Source organism: Rattus norvegicus, chromosome 17, assembly GCF_021556685.1.
Source record: "Rattus norvegicus strain SHRSP/BbbUtx chromosome 17, alternate assembly SHRSP_T2T, whole genome shotgun sequence".
In the NCBI taxonomy this organism is placed as follows: domain Eukaryota; kingdom Metazoa; phylum Chordata; class Mammalia; order Rodentia; family Muridae; genus Rattus; species Rattus norvegicus.
In genome coordinates this window covers 2,074,514-2,094,580 of record NC_141550.1, presented here as the reverse complement: position 1 = coordinate 2,094,580, position 20,067 = coordinate 2,074,514, and the positions used below count along the sequence as shown (strand labels likewise).

Genomic DNA, 20,067 nt, shown 5'->3' with positions numbered 1-20,067 from the left:
TACCATACCATAGCATCGAAACAAGAGCTGAGCATGGCTCTGTAGCACATGGTGTATTCTTAAATTATATACATTCTCAGAAATAAATGACCCCCATGGGAGTCAGCTAATGAGTAGCTGTGTGAATAAATGCTAAACTGTCTCTTTGGGTGTTATAGTTTAGATATTGTTTGTTCTTTCTCTCTGTCTTCCTCCTTGCCTTCCTCTTTCTCCCTCCACACTTCACCCAACTGCGCACACACTTACGTCTCTGAGTGCCTTGTGTGTTCCGAGATCTTTTCTTTTAAGTCTAAGCATACAATGACATTATGGTTTAATTCCTATATATTCCCTGCACTCAGGAGACAGAAGCAGAAGGTTGCTTGGAGTTTGCAGCCAGTCTGGACTACATAGCAAGTTCTAGATTGGCTACAGTATTTATGAGACCCTACCTCAAAAGCAAAATACAAAAACAAAGAAATCTTAGTCAACAAAATAGTATATATACTTGTTGTAAAATATAAAAAATAAAAAAAGTAAGGTTGTCTTTTACCTGCTCTAGGTCCAGCACCTCAGTGCCCCAAGATATCTGCTAGATACCTTGGTGGAAACACATCCCAACTCCGCGGTGGCCCAGTGTCTCCTGCCGCCACACACACAACACAATAATCTTTGACCCAATTGGTAAGATATAATTGCCCACTTAAACATACAAAGTCCAGTGCCATTCATCCCTTAAGAACATTAATAACAACCTGTAAATACACAGAGCAGAATCTTAATGTCACCTGCCATGGCTTCTCTCTCGTCCCTCCTCTCTCTCCCTCTCTGTTCCAGTCTCCTCCTTCAATCTTCTCCTTACTTCTCCTCCAATGACAGGCCTCCTTCTATCCTGTACCTGCCCCTCATCTGTATTTTACAAATTCAATGGGGAGAAGGTTCTGGTGAAGTCACCTGATTCCTGAGTGCGTGACTAGGCAGCTGTCATTGGGGCAGTGGAATTAGCATCAAAATAAAGATAACTCCAGGGCAAACCACAACATATACTATGTATTAACTGCTCCAGACACCAGCAGAATGAACTTCACACAGTGATTTCCCATTAGTAGATACAGTTGGTAACCAGTTTATTATTCATAGATGGTAATTCAGTGGAAATTGAGCAGACACCAACAGACCCTCCCTTACCTTTCACACACTGCTTTGTCAGTACCAAGACAGACAGATACCAGCTTCTCCAGAAATTTCAAACTGGTCTTTGCATCTTGGTTTTGTTTGTTTGTTTGTTTGTTTGTTTTGTTTTGTTTTGTTTTGTTTTGTTTTGTTTTCTATTCTGGTTGTATTTAAATTCACTACCAAGCCAAGCCTGGAGGCCCACACCTACAACCCCAGAAGGCAGAGGCAGGAGAATTACTGCAAATGTGAGGCTAGTTTGTCTGAAAGCAAAATAAACTCCAAGATAAAATATTTTGGTTACTGAGAAGAGGGATCCAGGAAGGATTTTGAGGCATTTGAACTGAGGTTTAGAGGGAGAACAGGATTTAACAAATTGGGCATGAAGAGGTGGGAGCCAGACTGAAGAGCTCTGGAAGAAAGCCTATGCAGAAGGAGGGGAGGAGCCAGGAACATGCCAGCCCTAAAGGCAGGCAGATCTGCCGTGAACAGTTACAACTGTTCCATAGGAGGTCAGGCTTCCTGAGGTTAGGTGAGATTTTGATGGGAAATCAATCACTAGGGACAAGGTAGAAACTCAGGTTGTTTGCTGAAAGGAAATTCTAGCAGGAGATGCTTTAATAAGGTCTAATAGGGGCAGATAAACTTGGAAAGTAAGGGGCACAGTAGAAATGGGGGACAGCGCTCAATTTATGTAAAGTCAAGCAAATAATGGTTGACAAAGTGGTTGAGAAGAAGTACCTCTAGGGAGTTTACAATACAAAGTTTAAATACTGTCCTCTGTCATCATTGGGTTTTAGTTCTTCCCCCTGATATTTGTTTTTCATCTTTTGGTAAAAGAGAAGCAGCATATGCTAAAAGAAATCAGGTGCATGTCAGGGACCGAAATGGTTCAGATAATCCTCCTTTTAGCTGGATTGTTATCAGGTAGGAATACATTTTGATTCAGATCTTTTCTGAAGAACTCGTACATTGTATTGTAACATCTGCTTCTACATTTTAATCTCTCTCCTTCCTTTTATAGATATTTGCATACTTTTTTTCCAAATAAGACCTTTTGTTTGCCACAAGAAAGCTATTACCCAGAATGCTAATGGTTTTCAGCTATTAAGTTGTAATGTATACCTTGAGTATTTAACTATAAATTTGAAAAGTCTCCATGAGCAATCTCAAAGGAATACTTAGAATGCACTCCTGGTAAATTGGCTCATTTTCCTGTAATTTACTGGAAGTGCTGATAGGAGAGCAGGCCTAATGTGAAAAGTGCATTAATCCCTGGAGTTATATTGTGTGGATTAAATTATTACTCTCAAAGAATACAATGTATGAAGCCATTCAGCCCTCATTCACACTTGTTACTTAGAATCACAGTGGAAAAAAAAATCACTTAGGTTTTGATGCACAAAATTAGAAAGTGATACATTTAATATCTTTTAAAACAAGAGTCAGTAATAGTTGTAGTTTTACATAAGAATTGCTCTTTTGAAACAAGGACTGTGTCCCTTAGCAGCTTAGAAGTCAGTAATGTGGCTTCTCTCCTGTCAGAAAGATGATCCTTCACTCTTCCCTGAGCAGCTGCCACCTTGTGGATTGCTAGGTAAGGTAGCCAACCTATGGGATCTGTAACTGCAGGGGCACTTAGGGTCCTATTTGGGATTTTATCTAACCATACTTTTTTCTTTGCCAGGGAATTGGAAGTTGTGGAAAGACAACCTATGCCAGTGGGTGCTTCTTATTTGGTAAGCCAGCCATTTGTGATTCTGAGCTGCTAGAGGAGATAAGAAGCCTCAGCTGCGATTCAGCAAAGCTACCAACTGCAAACTACACCATGGACATAAACCTGGACCCTTCTCGGGATGATCTGCCTCTCATGGCCAACACCAGCCACCTGCTTGTGAAGCACTACGTACTGGATTTGGATGTGGACTTTGGAAGTCGAGTCCTTGAGGGCAACATAGTGCTTTTCTTTGGAGATGGAAACAGATGTAAAAAACAATCGAGTTCCTCCCAGGAAACCTTCCAGATGGAGTCAGAGGAAGCCTACATACTTAGGACAGCTGAACCCTGCCATGTTCCAAAGATGGATTCAAATACTTTCTCACCTAAGATGGGACATAGAGAATTTGCAGTCTTTGGTAAAAGTGATCAAGATGCCTTTGATAATGATGGTAACCATGACAACAAGGAACATGATTCTGAGAGCTCTAGCTCAAAGTACTGCTGTGACACAGGGAATCATGGGAGAGAGGATTTCTTGCTAGTGTTGGACTGCTGTGATTTGTCTGTGCTAAAGGTAGAGGAGGTGGATGTAGCTGCTGTGCCAGATCTTGAGAAATTTACAAAAGCTCCAAACCTCACAGCTGCTCCTGAGAAGCGCAGGTGTGAGATTGTCCGTGACCTTGTGGCTCTGCCTGCAGATGCTTGGAGGGAGCAGTTAGACTGCTACACTCGCTGCAGCCAGGCTCCTGGCTGTGGGGAGCTCTTGTTTGACTCTGACAAGTGGAGCTTACAGATCAGGAAGAAGGGGGTTCCGACAGCTGCTGACTTTCCTCATGCCATCAGGATATGGTATAAAACTAAACCTGAGGGGCAGTCAGTGACTTGGACCTCAGACCAGGATGGCAGGTAGGTTATCCAAATGCTTCTCTGCCCCTAATCCCATCACTTCAGGGATGCTCTCTAAAAAGAGACCAAGTTTGTGGGGATGATTCTGTTTGTTCAGTAGCCTTGCTCAGACATACTCAAATCCAGACAGCAGGTAAATCCCTGAGCATACTCAGCTATTGATAAGATCACCTCCTGTAAGTTAGGATGGAGAGAGTCCATCATGTCTGAGTTAGGAGCTTGAAATGCCAAGTTGGTGCTGAAATGCTGAGCCTGGCTGTTATTTGAGATCACCGGTAGAGGCTTCTAGAGCTGCTGATGGAAGTGAACCAGTACTTTCTCAAAATATCCTTCAACCCCACCACTGTGAGGCTGGGTTGAGTGTGAGGTTAGGCCAACCATGCTGTGTGATGGCCTCACTCTAACTGTCTTCTAGCAATGTCTCCCTGGACTTGGCCAGTTATCATTTGATGTGAACCTCCAATGCACAAGAGAGCTGCCTCTGAGGAGTAAAGCAGTCAGCCCTGTAGACACTGCCCACTGGTTTCTTGTGAGGTACCAGGAAGATGCCCAGTTCATACTGTGAGGGGATTTGGTGCCTGACACAGGCAGCCCCCTTAGCCTTGTCTTGTTGATTTTTTTCAGTCATCCAGACTTTTTAGAAAAAGAGAATTTCTAAATCAAACTTTGTTGGTTCATCACTATTTTACCTATTTCTTTAATACAAGTCAGCACAGTGAATCACTGAAGAGGTAGATGAAGGGCTGCTCATCTATTAGCTGCTGTTAAGAACATTCTCTTAGCACTCCTCGATGGAAGTGGTGGTCTCTGGCAATTGCTTACATTTCTTCCTCACTCTCCTCCCCACATCCTTTTAGATTTACCTTTTAAGCGTCATGTTGATACTGTGTTCTAATTAGCCTGCCCATTGCCTGGAATCTTTTCTCTTGCTCTGGTTTCCAGACCTCTCAGAGGGAGTTTACTTCCTGCCTTATTCCTGCTAGAGTTTGAGGAAGCCTTTGAGAAGTTTCAGGGTTGGTACAGCATTTCATGAGTACAAAGGCAAAGTGATTATTTCTAGGGTACCTTCCTGGGCATTCTTTGGAGACTGTGAAGGAGCAGGTGTTCTTATTGTAGCTTCAAAATGTTTGGAATTACTGAATATTGTCATCAAGGTTAACCATATAATGCTACTGAATATTTGAAAAGGAATCTGTAGTTTTTATGCTCCTCAATGCTTTACCTTTGAACGAAAACTGTGGAGGAAGGAACTATTGACAGTTGGAAGTCATGTTAGTAGCCTCGAGCATGGCCTTTTATCCTAAGCACTAAACACAAAGACAGGCTTGAATCTATTGCATGTAGAAGTGCTGGTTTCTCTGGAGAAAGGTCAGTGTAAGAATTTACTCTTGGTGTCTCCGTGTTTAGTGTTTGCATGGAATCCTAAGAGGATACGATGTGCTGGTTTCAGAAGGAAACCCCAGAGAGCTGCTCTTTCTCTTACTTTCCCTTTGGGTGTATATTTGAGACTGATTACAGTAAAGACACTGTTCCTGGATGCCTCAAATCTCAGTCAAGCCTCCCATGTGCCTAAGAATAAAATGCTAGGTGTACTGGCTTCACACCTGCAACCCCAGAGGGAAGCAGGATGAAGAAAGGAATATTATCAAAAGTTCAAGGTCAGATTGGGCTACAGAATGAGGTCCTGATTCAAAGAAGTTACATAAATAGGTCTAAGTGTGTCCAGTTGACTAGTTAGAAACTAAGAACGTTCAACTGACTGAGACTTTAGGTTTAGGAACAAAATATATTTCCTCAGTGTTGTGGGCTTTAATGGTGTGAACAGCAGCATGGGATAAATTCCACTCTCCTTCACAAACAGGGCTGAGTACAGTATCAGGTGTTTCTGGAGACACCATGCTCAGGGTCTAGTAGTGGCTTGCATGGACCCCCACCCCCGTTTGATAGTAAGTAACTGAAGTCAGTATCATTTTGCAGAACAGACCTTCCCAGGATGAAAAGTGAAGTGTGACAAAACTGTGAAAAAAACCTTCCTGGAGGGTGTGGGAAAGGTGTTGCCCCAGCTAACATTGCTTCTGTTTTCCATTTTACACATGTAGGTGTTTGTACTGTGAATCCATGTTCACATGCATGTTGACATGTTCATGCATGCATGTGGTGGCCAACAGTTGACTTTTTGTGGTATCTTTCTCAGTCACTCTCTGCTTTATATACTGAGACCTGGACCTCACTGATTCATCTAGTCTAGGCAGGTTGCCTTGGGGATCCCCTGGTCTGAATTTTTGTGGGTGCTGGGTAGCCACAGTCAACTCCTCACCCATGGGCAGCAGATGCTTTGCCCTCTTAGTCATCTCCCTAGGTCCTGCTTTTGGGTTTCTTTCTTAGCACTAGGGATCAGATCAGAACCCTGTATATGCTACAACAGTGCTTGACCACTGAGTAACTCCAGAGAAGAGCTGAGTCCCTGAGACTACAGATAAGAGAAACTGTGCATGAGTGCTGTGGTGAAGGATATAGCTGTTTCCTGGTAGGAGCAAGCTGACAGTTCCAGTCCTGCTCTGTGTGCATGCTGGGAGCAAGTGACCGAGTGAATGGTCAGCAGGACTTGCAAACCTGATGTCCAGGATACAGATGAGCCAGACCCTGCACTGGTGCATTCTGACATGGAGCCATACTGTGAACATTAGCTTGGTAAGCTATGGGTGATTGCATGCAGAAGTGGCTATGGGTTTCTATGGGCTAGTGAACACACAGAATGCTTTCTTTTTAAAGCATATAATATGAAGGGGTGTGAATCGAGTAATCTGTGTGCTCTTGGCAAGATGACCAGGGCCATGGTCAGCACAGGTATGTCATGGGAGAGATTGAACTCTGGGGAAAAACCAGTGACAAAAATGACATAATCCCTGAGTTATGTGTCAAAGCTATGGGGTCAGCAATAACAAAGTCTATGCAGCTGCCAGTCAAGAAGAACCTAAGAAGTATTGAAAATTAGAAGTACTACAGGCAAGGAGGGCACTGTGGAGGCCAGAGGGGCAAGGCTGGGGAGCATCACAAGTTTTGATGCCTGACTATGCTACAGAGAGAGACTTTTTCTCAAACAAAATGTCGTATGGTATCTTGTATGCACTCCCTCACATATGAGATCTTGTGATCACTTCTAAAGAGCCTGAGGTAGAATTGTGAGTTGGAGACCAGCCTGGACTATTTAGCAAAACCCTGTTTCAAAAACAACAACAACAGTATTTCCAAAAGAAAAAGAATATTCAGGGAATCTAAGTGAAGCCTGCTGTGGTACGCTCTCTAAGTGTGACAGACACAGTGACTGTAAAAGGGAAAGGAGCTGTGGGGTGCAGAAGAACGTCTTATCTTTAAATGAACTTAACACCTAAACTGTTTAAAATTAAGTTGACTTAAAACATAGCTGCAACCTTCAGCTGCAACATTCCCTGGACCCTGAAGTCCCTGTGCCCCCTCCCACTAAGATCGCCCTACCACTTTTACTAGTGACTTTGTTTTCTGAAGAAGAATAAAACTACCTTTTATTCTTTTTGGAAGTTGCCACTAGCTTGCCCACTATTATTCTAGTTCTAAAAGAGAGTTGCTGAAAAATAGAACAACCGGCTGTCTGCCTTAGCCACTCAGTTCTTGAACCTCCATGTCCTCTCTTGCCTGAGTCCGGAGATACTAGATTGCAAGTGGCGTTTCAGAGTGGCTGATAGAGGGAAGCTTATGTAACAATGCAGGGCGCACTTCTTAGATGATGTTTACTTTATGTGCCGTGTGTGTGTGTCTTGAGAGCAAGAGTGGACCCAGAATATATAAAGGTGGCCCTTTAAAGCTGGAGAGAAATGGGGACTTAACACGTTTTTTCATTTTGGGTCCCCAGGACACCTAAAAAAAACCTATAAAAGTGGAAATTTGAAGAACATATGCTTTTCTTCATTTTTCTTGAATTTCTTAAGGTTTTTCCATTCCACTAAAGGAAAAGTTATTTAAAACTAAGGCATCCCTTCTAGTAAGCCTCTCTTTCCCCTGATGATCATGATGGTAGTTGGGAAAGCAGCCAGCTGCTCCAGGAAGTCTGGTTATTAGCTGATGATGTCACCAAATGAGAGTTGAGTGTAGGAGACATTGAGTTCAATGTAGAAAATATAATTCAAAACTATAATTTAGGAGAATAAATAACCCAGGGAAAATAAATATTAAACTTTAAACTTTCCTACAGCATTTGTGATGTTTCTTTGTTTTAGAAAAGTCCAGGGCAAAGCTGGTTAGTATTAACTTTTCTAGCATATTCATGCAGTTGCTCGGCACACTACTTGTATTTTTAGATTAACATCAAAGCCAGATGTTAGACAGACATACTGCTTCCCCACTGATGTAATCTTACTGCCTTATAGCTCACATACATGGAGGCTTTAAAAAGAAATGAGTGAAGGAGCTCAGATTTCTGTTGAGTGTTTGTATTTAATATTCATACATGCATGTAATGTGCTTGGATCTAATTTTCACTCCCTCCCCTCCAGTTCCTATCCCTGGCCACCACCCTCCCTCCCATCCTCCCTCCCTCCCTCCTCCTTCCCTCCCTTCATGCTTGTCCCTCTCCCTTCTCTTCCTCTTCCCTCTACCTCTCCCTTGCTTTCCTACTCTGCCTACCGTGTGTGTGCTGGCCATCTACTGGCCATGGGCTCTCTCAGGAGCCCTTCTTGACAGCTTACTCTGTCCCCCAGCTTCTTCTGTTGCCAATGCCTCCTCCGATAGGGCTGGGACTTCACGAGCCCCTCCCCCATTGCTGGAATCTGATTTTATACATGATGGCTTGATTTTATACAGTTCTTGTACAATTAAGACTATCCATATACTATATTTTGATTTTTCCCTCTCAACTTATCCCAGATCCTCCCTACTTCTCTACTCACCTAACTTTATGTTCTTTCTCTCTTTCAACAAAACAAAACAAAACAAAACAAAACCATAAAAATGTAAATCAAACCAAGCAGGCAAAAGACCAATAAGAAAAAAAATGCTAAAACAAAGCTAAATGAAGCAAAAGTTCATTTAAAAAAAATTGAGTTAATTTTGTGTTGGCCAGCTACTCCTGGGCTTGTGGCTTGTCTTGCAGTGTGGCTGATACACACCCAACGGAGCTCCATTGGAAAAGTTTGTTTTCCCTTTGCTAGTGGATAATAGGTGCAGATAGCTTCTTGGTTAGGGGTGGGACCTCATGTCAACCTTCCCCTCTCAGTGCTGCAAGCTGTCGGTCTTGAACCTGTGCAGTTCTTGTGCATGCTGCTACAGTCGCTCTGAGTTTACATGCACATCTGTTGTATCTGGAAGACACTATTTTGTTCGAGTCCTCCCCTGTGTCATCTCTGGCTCTTACGATCTTTCTGCCTCCTCTTCTGCATGAGACCCCTGCGTCTTGAGGGGTTGTATACAGGGATTGTATACATGCAGTGTAGTTGTTGAGAGCCGATGCGTGTAGCAGCCCTGTTTCACTGCAGATGCCCACTGTCTCTTGACTTTTTCTGATTCCCTCTTTCTATCATGATCCCTGAGCTCAGGGGTCTGACATAGATGCTGAGCTGAGCAACTCAAAGTCTCTGATTCTCTGCCCACTGATCAGCTGTAAGTCTCTGTATTAGTTACCACATCCTTTAAAAAAGAAGCTTCTCCATTAAGCTTGAGAGGGACACTGTGGGTATAATAAAGATAAGGTTTTGGGAGCAGTTTATTACTATGTCCATTGAGCAGAATTGTAGTGCTAGATTCTCCCCTAGAACCCATGACATCCAGAAATGGGTCTTGGGCCCAGTTAACAATACCAGGCATAGATTCCATTTTGTGGAATAGACTTCAAGTTCAGTCAGAAATTGGTTGGTTGCTCCCATAACATTCATGATGCTATGCCAATGGGCATATTGTGCTGGGCTAGTCATTGTAGCTCATAGGCTTCATAACTGTATAAGATTGTTGATTCTGATTTGTTCCCCAGTAGTGTACATAACATCTTAGCACTGAGAAAGCTAGCTATTAGGGACAAAACTTTCAAGTGATTTCATCTTGATTCTTTTACCCTGTGACTCAAGCTTGTGGTATCTTACCATGAAGGGTATCCAGGACAATGACAATAGCCTATAATGCTTTGGAAGAAGAACTATGGGATCCCAGTGACCAACAACTCAAAGAGCAGTAACCCATATGAACAGTGGGGTTTTTATGATAATCTATAATGTCTTGAGGAGAGACATTGTTTCTCTATTTTAGAGTAATTCCATTTAAACTTTCTTTTATGTACATGTGTATGCATTTTAGTAGGCTTCTGCAGCAACAGGCTTCCAAATAATTCCTTTCAAAGGCCTTTACACTCTCTCCTCTTCCCTCTTCCCATCCCCATACCATTTAACCCTTCCCATTCCATTCTCTTTTTCCCTTCATACTACCTGCATTCTGACTTCTTTTCCTTGAAACAACTCCTCCCCATGGACCCTCACTAGCTCCCTGATCTCTATGAGTATTCCAGTTTAAACATACCTAAGAGTCAAGTAAGTCTACTATCCACATATAAGAGAACATGTAGATCTTGTCTTTCTGTGTCTAGGTTACCTCTGAAAGATTATTTCCAGCTCCATCCATTTCCTGCAAATCTCATAATTTCTTTACAGTTGAATAATATTCCATTTTATATATGTGAACCACGTTTTCATTATCCATTCATCTATGGCTGGACTTAGGATGTTTCTGTTTCTTGGTTATTGTGATTGGAGTAGCAATGAACAGTGGTTAGCAGGCGTCTCTCTTTTCTACACTCACACTCTTTCTTTCTCTTTCTTTTCTGACTGGGGTAAGATGAAACCTCAAAGTAGTTTAAATTTGTATTTTTATGGTGGCTAAGAATATTAAATATGTAAAAAATATTTCTCAGTCATTGTTTTTTGTTTTTTTTTTAACTTGTATGTTATAGACACCCTTTGTCGGGTGGGTGACTGATAAATATTTTTCCACTCTCTAGACTCCCTCTTCACTTGGCTGGTAATGTCCTTTGCTCCCACAGAAGCTTTATAGTTTGAGGTTTTAGTTCTTAAGAGAACATCCTGTCAGGCACGGTGCACACCTGTGATCCCAGCACGTGGAAGGCAGAGGCAGAGGCCTTTGTAGGCTCAAGGCTAACCTGAGTCACAGGGAGGTGATTCTATCTCAAAATTTAAAGTAAAAACCTTTGTTCGCCTATATTTGAGACACAATCTCTCTACATAGCACGGGCTTTCCTAGCAGCCCAGCTGGCCTCCCCAGGACTGAAGGTGTGCACCATCACACGTTAGCTAAAATCATTAAAAAGAAGAAGAAGAAGAAGAAGAAGAAGAAGAAGAAGAAGAAGAAGAAGAAGAAGAAGAAGAAGAAGAAGAAGAAGAAGAAGAAAGAAAGAAAGAAAGAAAAGAAAAGAATCTAGTTTCAACAGAAAATAACAGAAAACAGTGGCCTATGTAACTGAGGATGAGTGTAGTCTGTTGTAAAATTGAAGGGAAGGACACGGTGGTTAGGACAAAACGGCAACCAACAGATTGGGAAAAGATCTTTACCAATCCTACAACAGATAGAGGCCTTATATCCAAAATATACAAAGAACTCAAGAAGTTAGACCGCAGGGAAACAAATAACCCTATTAAAAAATGGGGTTCAGAGCTAAACAAAGAATTCACAGCTGAGGAATGCCGAATGGCTGAGAAACACCTAAAGAAATGTTCAACATCTTTAGTCATAAGGGAAATGCAAATCAAAACAACCCTGAGATTTCACCTCACACCAGTGAGAATGGCTAAGATCAAACACTCAGGTGACAGCAGATGCTGGCGAGGATGTGGAGAAAGAGGAACACTCCTCCATTGTTGGTGGGATTGCAGACTGGTAAAACCATTCTGGAAATCAGTCTGGAGGTTCCTCAGAAAATTGGACATTGAACTGCCTGAGGATCCAGCTATACCTCTCTTGGGCATATACCCAAAAGATGCCTCAACATATAAAAGAGACACGTGCTCCACTATGTTCATCGCAGCCTTATTTATAATAGCCAGAAACTGGAAAGAACCCAGATGCCCTTCAACAGAGGAATGGATACAGAAAATGTGGTACATCTACACAATGGAATATTACTCAGCTATCAAAAACAACGACTTTATGAAATTCGTAGGCAAATGGTTGGAACTGGAAAATATCATCCTGAGTGAGCTAACCCAATCACAGAAAGACATACATGGTATGCACTCATTGATAAGTGGCTTTTAGCCCAAATGCTTGAATTACCCTAGATCCCTAGAACAAACGAAACTCAAGACGGATGATCAAAATGTGAATGCTTCACTCCTTCTTTAAATGAGGAAAAAGAATACCCTTGGCAGGGAAGGGAGAGGCAAAGATTAAAACAGAGACTGAAGGAACACCCATTCAGAGCCTGCCCCACATGTGGCCCATACATATACAGCCACCCAATTAGACAAGATGGATGAAGCAAAGAAGTGCAGACCGACAGGAGCCGGATGTAGATCGCTCCTGAGAGACACAGCCAGAATACAGCAAATACAGAGGTGAATGCCAGCAGCAAACCACTGAACTGAGAATAGGTCCCCCGTTGAAGGAATCAGAGAAAGAACTGGAAGAGCTTGAAGGGGCTCGAGACCCCAAAAGTACAACAATGTCAAGCAACCAGAGCTTCCAGGGACTAAGCCACTACCTAAATACTATACATGGACTGACCCTGGACTCTGACCCCATAGGTAGCAATGAATATCCTAGTAAGAGCACCAGTGGAAGGGGAAGCCCTGGGTCCTGCTAAGACTGAACCCCCAGTGAACTAGACTATGGGGGGAGGCTGGCAATGGGGGGAGGGTTGGGAGGGGAACACCCATAAGGAAGGGGAGGGGGGAGGGGGATGTTTGCCCGGAAACCGGGAAAGGGAATAACACTTGAAATGTATATAAGAAATACTCAAGTTAATAAAAAAAGAAAAAAAAAAGAAAAAAAAATTGAAGGGAAGGAACCCAGATGCTTCTGAGTGCTGGTTGCAGCCATGGTGCCAACAAGCCAGGCAACTGTGGAGGAGTCATTTACAGTCAGAGCCTAGTTGCTTTATGTGTAACTTAAGAAGATTCCATGAAAGGATCCACCTTCCCCCCGACATCAGGGTTCCCCAGTGCCAAAGCCTCCTTTGCCCTTACAGAAAGCTTGCCTCTTCTACATGAAAAAATACCTCTCTTGAATAAGTCCTGTGTATTTCAAAGCAACAACGTCTTTGGACTTGCCTTCTAGATGATATTGATCAGTTCTGGGTTTGGTAATGATGTCATGAAATGGACTAAGAGAGGAAGGGAGGGGAGCCCATCCTGAGTGGAACTTCCTCTACTAGAAATGTTGGATCTCCATGTGTGGCATAAAAAAGCAGGAAGTTTGCTTACTGTAGTGGAGACTATCACAGTTTTCTTAAAAATACAAACTTGTAAAAATATTAAGTGCAAAATAATAGATGGAAATAAGTTGGAAGCCTGGACACTCTGTAACCTACAGAAGCTTCCACATAGATCTGGCTGAACTCCTGTGTTTGCAACCAACCCCTAGACCAGCTTTTGGGATCCCCAGCCAGTCATTTGCCCCATTTTGGAAAGGCCTCACAAAGCCACACAGCAGATTCGGCCCTTCCGGCTGCTGACTGTCTTCCACTTATATAGTCAGTGCTATAGTTGCTGGGTGCTGATCAAAGCCTCTGGCAAAGACTACCATGATGGGAAGAGGTGAACTTGGAGCCTTTTAACCATAAATCGCCTCCTTCTCTCCTGAGAAGGCTGTTCTGAATAGTAGTCAGCACAGGCAGACAGTACATGGTTTGGAGCAGTTTCCTGCAAATTCTCCACTCTGCTGGTCTTTAAGGTGAAGGGGAGGCACGTGGGTCTAGTTGCTGAGCTCTGTTTGCCTACTCCATGAACACAGAGCCCCTTAACCAAGACTCTGGGTAACTAACTATTCTGACAGGTTCTTCCTCAGGTGTGAAGCCATGGACCTGCCTTTCAACACCTCACCCTCTCTACCTCTGATTTTTACTTTTGTCCCATCTCTAAGACTGTGCAGCCTGCCTGGGTTCCCAGGGATCTCCCAGGAGGGTTGGTTGACCAAGGCATTTGAGATGATTCCCAGGGAGACAATGGTGTGTGTGTGTGTGTGTGTGTGTGTGTGTGTGTGTGTGTGTGTACACACGTGTGTACACGTGTGTACACACACGAGTACGCGCGCATGCTAAAAGGAATCCTTCAATCTGGGAGTAATGGAGTCATAAACATTGGAGAAACTCAGACTGTCACCTGTACATTTGTCTTGTAAGCATGTCAGCAGAGGTGAGGTACAAGGCTGTGCCTGTCCAGTAAACACAAATATTACATATCCAGATACCTTGTCGCCGATGTATAAACACATGTTGTTTTTCCTCCTCACAGTGAAGGGTTGGTGGACCAGGGATTTGGCCTTCACTGCTGGCAGATGCCCACGTCTCATCAGAGCATTGACCCAAGGATAGAGCTTTAATTTCTGGAAACACAGTTATCCAGCTTTAAATTGTTTTTTGCTTGCATTTGCATTATTCTGTACCAGGCTGTAAAAGATCAAAGGCCTTTGGTTTTAAGTCTAGCTTTTGGTTCAGATATGTTGGGAAGGGAGGAATAAACCTGTAATTGAGAAAGGAAGCCAAGACAGGAATAAGCAGGGTTGGGGTGGGGGTGCATAAAGAAAGTGAGCAGTTTCAAGAATTATTAGCTGGCAGTGGTGGTTCATGTTTGTAATTCTAGTACCGAGGTGCCAGGACAGAAGGATTGACACATATTCTGAGGCCAGTCTGGGCTACATAGTGAGAACTCAAAAAAAAAAAAAAAAAAAAAAACACACACACACACACACACAAAAAAAAAAAAAAACCCCAAAACACGAACAAACAAGACAGAAGTTGTTCATGGAGACTCTGTGAAAACTTTCCAGAAAAACAAAACAAAACAAAACCCGGACAGTTGAGACTTTGTATGTACAGCTCTAGACAGCAAGTAGAATATCAGAATGAAAACACATCTTAGGCTTATAGAAAAGATACACCAACCAGAGCCCCTTCCATAGAGTGCTTGCTGTACAAGCATAAGGAATTTGAATCCCCAGCTTCCATAGGAACCATCCAGCAGAAGCCCAGCACGGCGCAGGTGAGTCATCTCTGATGCTTGCTAGCCAATCTCTGACCTCCAGATTCAGGGAGAAACCCTGAAAAAAAAAAATAAGGTAGAGAGTTCCTGAGAAAAGATACCACCATGCTCATACATATTCATACACGCACATACATGCTCATACATGCACACACACACAAGAAAGAGAGAGAGAGAGAGAGAGAGAGAGAGAGAGAGAGAGAGAGAGAGAGAGAAGAGAGTGGGGCTGGATGTACTCCTATCTGTAATCCAGCATTTGGGAGGATAATGCAAGAGAATTGCTGTGATTTTAAGGCTATCCTGGGCTACGGAGTGAGACTTTGTCTCAGACCAACTTTTTCACCCTCTTTTTTTTTTAAAAAAAAAAAAAAGAAAGGTAAAAATAATAGAATACTGAGGATATTGGGAGGAGGCGAGTGGGAGGGTCCTGGCCAGACTATATAACATGATGTCTACAAGTAGATAGTGAAGGCACAACGTGGTATTTGAGAATCCAGTGAATGGAAGAATAAAGTTTCTCTTATTTTGTTGGAACTCTGACTGAGAATTAGCTCCAAGCTATGTAGCTGAAGAAAATTTTGAACTTCTGACCCTCCTTTCACATTCCAAGTGCTAGCATTATAAGGCTATACCATTAAAGTCTGGCCCTAGAATGCCTTGTTCTCGTTTTAGACCCTCAACCTTCTTGTTGGGTTATGAAAACACAGCTTCTTGGTCCCTCAGCCTGGCAGTTGCATGTGCTAAGTGTGGTCCTTACTACACACAGGAGACAGGCCATGCTTCTTGGGGTCTTTGTTTTGACTCCCTGGGTTTTTTCACTGTGTGGTTGCTTTCTCTTCCATATCTTCTCCTTGAGCCCAAACCCTGGGAAGTTCACTCGGTCATCCACAGCTGTGTAATGAACAGATCAAAAAACACTGAACATTTTAAGCATCAGACACATGTCATCTCCCAATTTCCAAGGGCCAGGCATCCAGGAGAAGCTTAGCAGGTTAGTTGAGGCCCTGAATCTCCTACAAGGTTGCAGTCAGGCTGTGATCTGGGCTTGACTGAAGGTGGAAAGCCTTCTGAATTCTCTTACAGGGTCTTTGCAGATGCAGCTTCTGATTGGCATTTGGCTAGAAGTTTCTGCTCCTCAAGTAGGGTCATCTGCTAGCTGACCGATGTCCTCATGACCCAGCCACTGGGTCTACCATTTGCCACCCTACCTCCTACCTCCAATGAGTGATTAGGTGATCAGGATGGAGGGGGAAAAAAAAACACTAAGCCTAATGTCATGGCTCACAACTGTAACACCATCATGGGAAGCAGAGGCTGGAGGATTGCTGCAAGTTCACCAGCCTGGTTTACATAGTGAAGGCTAGATAGGGAGACCCTGTCTCAAAACAAATCCCAGAAGTGATAGAGTATGACTTCTGCAGTTGGTCAGAGGCCATCGTTAGTACTGTAGGGAGGTAGCTATGCAAGGTAGCAGGAGGTGGAGCTCCTAGAGTGAGGCAGCTCAACCATTCCTGCTTCTGAGAGCTCTTCCCTCTCCCCGCCCCTGCCCCACCCCTGACACATTCCTCGGTTAATCCTAATTCTGGGCTGGAGATGGTTCAGGTTCCAGGAGACCCTGAACTCAGGCTTCAGAATCCATGTTAAATACCAGGCATGGTGGTGCACACTCGTAATCCCAGCATTAGGCAAGGAAGATGACCTCACTGGTCAGCCACCTACCCTGTGTGATGAGCTCCAGCTCAGTGAGAGATGCTGCTTGAAAGGCAGAGATGACTTCTGGTCTCCATGCACACACACCATTGCCTACAAATACGCATACAAAATAAAAATGGAAGAGCAAGCCTAATTTTGCTTCTGTATTATTTCTTAGCTGTACTGTCATCTCAAACCTGGTTGTTTTTTAGGAAACGTATGGAGGATAATAGAGGATGCTTTGGCCCCACATACCCAAGGGCATGGAAGGGGAGTGTTGTATAAGTCAACCACTTGAATGAGACAGCATAACAAAGTCACACCAGAATTACAATAGTCAGTTGGGCCAAGAGCACAGACATTTGACTTGTTCTGTACATGTTAGCCACCACCACATCAGAATGTGAGGCAGATGCAATCTATGGAATGTCCCAGACAAGGGTGTGAAATTATAGGTGGGTTAATTCCACATGTGCACACGGCTCTGGCGGAGGCTTCCAGGTTCCTGAACAAGAAAAGCTTCAGGGTCCATTCTGCTTTGGCAGGAAAGGAAGCCTTGCCCTTGGGGGTCTGCCACTGCCAAGGAAGGATTTCAACCTGCCAGTTGGTAGTGGGAGTGGGTCCCTTTCCATGCTGCTTATTTTCCCGCATGCAACCTTCCTCAAAGAGGGGCTTTTAGAGGGTAAACCCACACCCAGTAGGTAGAATTTTCTGAGCTGACACTCTCTTGACCCCACTTGGATGAGCAATTTGAGCTAATAACAGGAATCTTTGACTATCACTGGCCCACTTGGGTAGAAGTAAGCACTAACAACTTTCCTCATTATGGTCTGAAACAGCCTGAGGCTGGATAGCTAAAGGGAGGTTAAGTCAATTAGGAATCCAGTGGGACCAGAGAATGAACTCAGAACTTAATGAAATTGATTGAATGCTCTGAGCCTCACATAGAAATGCCCCCCCCCCCTTAATTTCAGATCTAAAAGCTTGACATACAGAACCAAATACTTACTGACCTACATCCCCCCATTTTACCCATGACCGATAAAAGGCTACAACAACCCTACCGTCCATCATATCCTAATTTGGCAGGCCACCTGGGTATAGTATATGTTTAGGCTGGCTTCAACCTTGTGTGTAGCTGACATTGGCTGTGAACCCCTGTTCCAGTTATCACCACCTCCTCAGTGTGTGGTGGAGCTGCAAGTCTGTGCTGCCATGCTCGGTTTGTTAGCAATGAGCTTTGGCTCTGATCTTTCCCTGCCTCTTGCCAAGCCATGGAGTACGGTGTGAGTGTGCTGCAGCCTGTGTCTGCCCTGAGACCCACATTCTGCTCTACCTGAGATCTCTGAGTGGTAAGGAGCCATATTTGCATGGCTCTCCTGCCTGCTGTTTTCTGGCCAAGTTCGGTGGAAGATCAGAGCAAAACTAGTCTTTCTGCTCCCCCCACTCCCTCTGAAAGCTGGAGTGTGAGTCACCTCTGTGGTCCAAGCTCCTCCTGGACAGCCTGCCCTGTCTCCAGGTGACCCCTGCCTTTGTAACTGCAGCTCCTCCAATTTGTGAACCATAGCTGCTGAGCTGGGACTGGTCTCTGCATGGTCTCACTGTCCCCTGCTTGGTTCCTCCACTCTGTCCTTGGTATAAGTTCTCTGTGTCATCTCTGCCTGCTAGAGCCTAGCCTGGCTTGTCTTTTCTTTATTGGGCCTTGATGACAGAGGAAAAAGCCATCACCCTGTGTGTTCTTTCCTACCTTACACAGACAGATTAGTGTTCAATCATAACGATGCCAATGAAACAGTTTATCTATAAGAAAGGGTAGCTGGTTCATTTATATTGTAAAGCAAGCTGATTAATCAACATTTGTCTTACTTAGTTCAAGGAAAATAGTTTTCCTAAGTTGTTTTCCCCAGGAGTCAGTGTTGTGCCTTCTCTGTGGTGTAAGAATGGATTCCTCTGATTTTGTAGGTCTTTGTCATCTCTGTCAACCATGGCTTAACTGTTGAAAGGGAGCCCGCTTGGTTTGGGACGGTTAGTACTTGTAGCGATTGAGTCCTAACTCATGCTGTTGGTTTTGTACCTGGCTTCAGTACTGAGCGTGTTCCTGTGGCCTTCCCATCACAAGCCAGGTTTTTGTGACCTCTGCGGTTCTGTTTGTGCCAAGCCCTGTTCTTGGCTTCTACACAAGGATCCCCACAAGGGCTCTGTCTGGGAAGGCGGTTTCCATGACTGGGGAGGAAGGGGCTGGTCTGCCTGCCAGCACTGGCTTTGAGACCACCGCTTGTTTTTCCAAGATTAATAATCGCAGAGATCTCCAGCCATGTTTTCTTTTCCAGAATACTTTCCAAAAAGTCTGTAAGAATGTCTCTGAAGCCTTTTCCCTTTGAAGGCAGAAAGGCCTAAGGGGAGCATAAATTATAACTTTGCAGAATAGTATTTAAAACCTTATCCAACTTTAAAACACACACACACACACACACACACACACACACACACACACACACCCCTACCTTTTCACTTATTTAAATGTTTATTTGTGAGAAATAACCACTGAGCTATTGACATAGCAGGCCCTTGACCTGCTCAGTTCAGTATAGTTTGAAAGAGTCGACTATAAAGCCACAAATATTTCTATTTGGAAAGTTCAGGATGACCTCCCTGCCTTGGTCCAGAGATAAGTGACAACTCATTTTAAAGAGTCTTCCCTTCTCTGTCTTTGTCTTTCTTCTGCAGGCCATGTGTTTATACTATGGGATCCCCCATCAACAACAGGGCCCTTTTTCCATGCCAGGAACCACCGGTTGCCATGTCAACATGGCAGGCTACAGTTCGAGCAGCTGCATCTTTTGTTGTTTTAATGAGTGGGGAAAAGTCTGCCAAGCCCACACCACTTCGAGAAGGTACAGTACATGTGTTCTTTCTTATTTGGGTATGACGAGCGCAGCAGGACCAGAGGAGCCATCGGCTGTGCTACAGTCTTGAAGGAGCTGCTTTACTGGTGAGGTTGGAACAAAAACCCTACCAGAGAAAGCACAGGGTTTGGGAAGGGCAGTGGGGAATCTGGGCATGGGGCTCCAGATTCTCTAAGCCTAAGTTATCAATTCATAGATGACTCCACTCTTACATGGTGGTTTGTGGAGCAAAAGTGGGTGGTCTTGGTTGAAGACTTCCTGGACAGGCAAGTGTGTCATGGAGACACATAGTTGAGCTGTGTGCGGTTTGGACATGTTATCTGTATGTGGTCGTCTGTTTTTATAAGAGGCTAGCCAGCTTGCTGCTGGAAGTCTGAATTCAGGCTGGGTCAGAAGGATGGTGGCAAGAACCAGCACACCACCCAGGTCTGTTGTGAGACAGCACACACCCAGGTCTGTTGTGA

The 20,067-nt window shown here is 43.8% G+C and overlaps 1 protein-coding gene across 12 annotated transcripts in view; it reads left to right on the top strand.

Annotated features, from left to right (window-relative positions):
* Aopep (aminopeptidase O) overlaps positions 1-20,067 on the top strand; it is a 315,985-nt gene that overhangs the window by 47,131 nt on the left and 248,787 nt on the right. For all 12 annotated transcript variants that reach the window (XR_015640651.1, XR_015640652.1, NM_001012346.2 and 9 more), the window contains 2 exons: positions 2,840-3,777; positions 19,425-19,591. Coding sequence is in view for 10 of the 12 variants with exons in the window: in XM_087589940.1 (XP_087446066.1) it covers positions 2,840-3,777; positions 19,425-19,591 (1,105 nt within the window). In the remaining 2 variants the exon portion in view is untranslated. The remainder of the gene's footprint in view (positions 1-2,839; positions 3,778-19,424; positions 19,592-20,067) is intronic.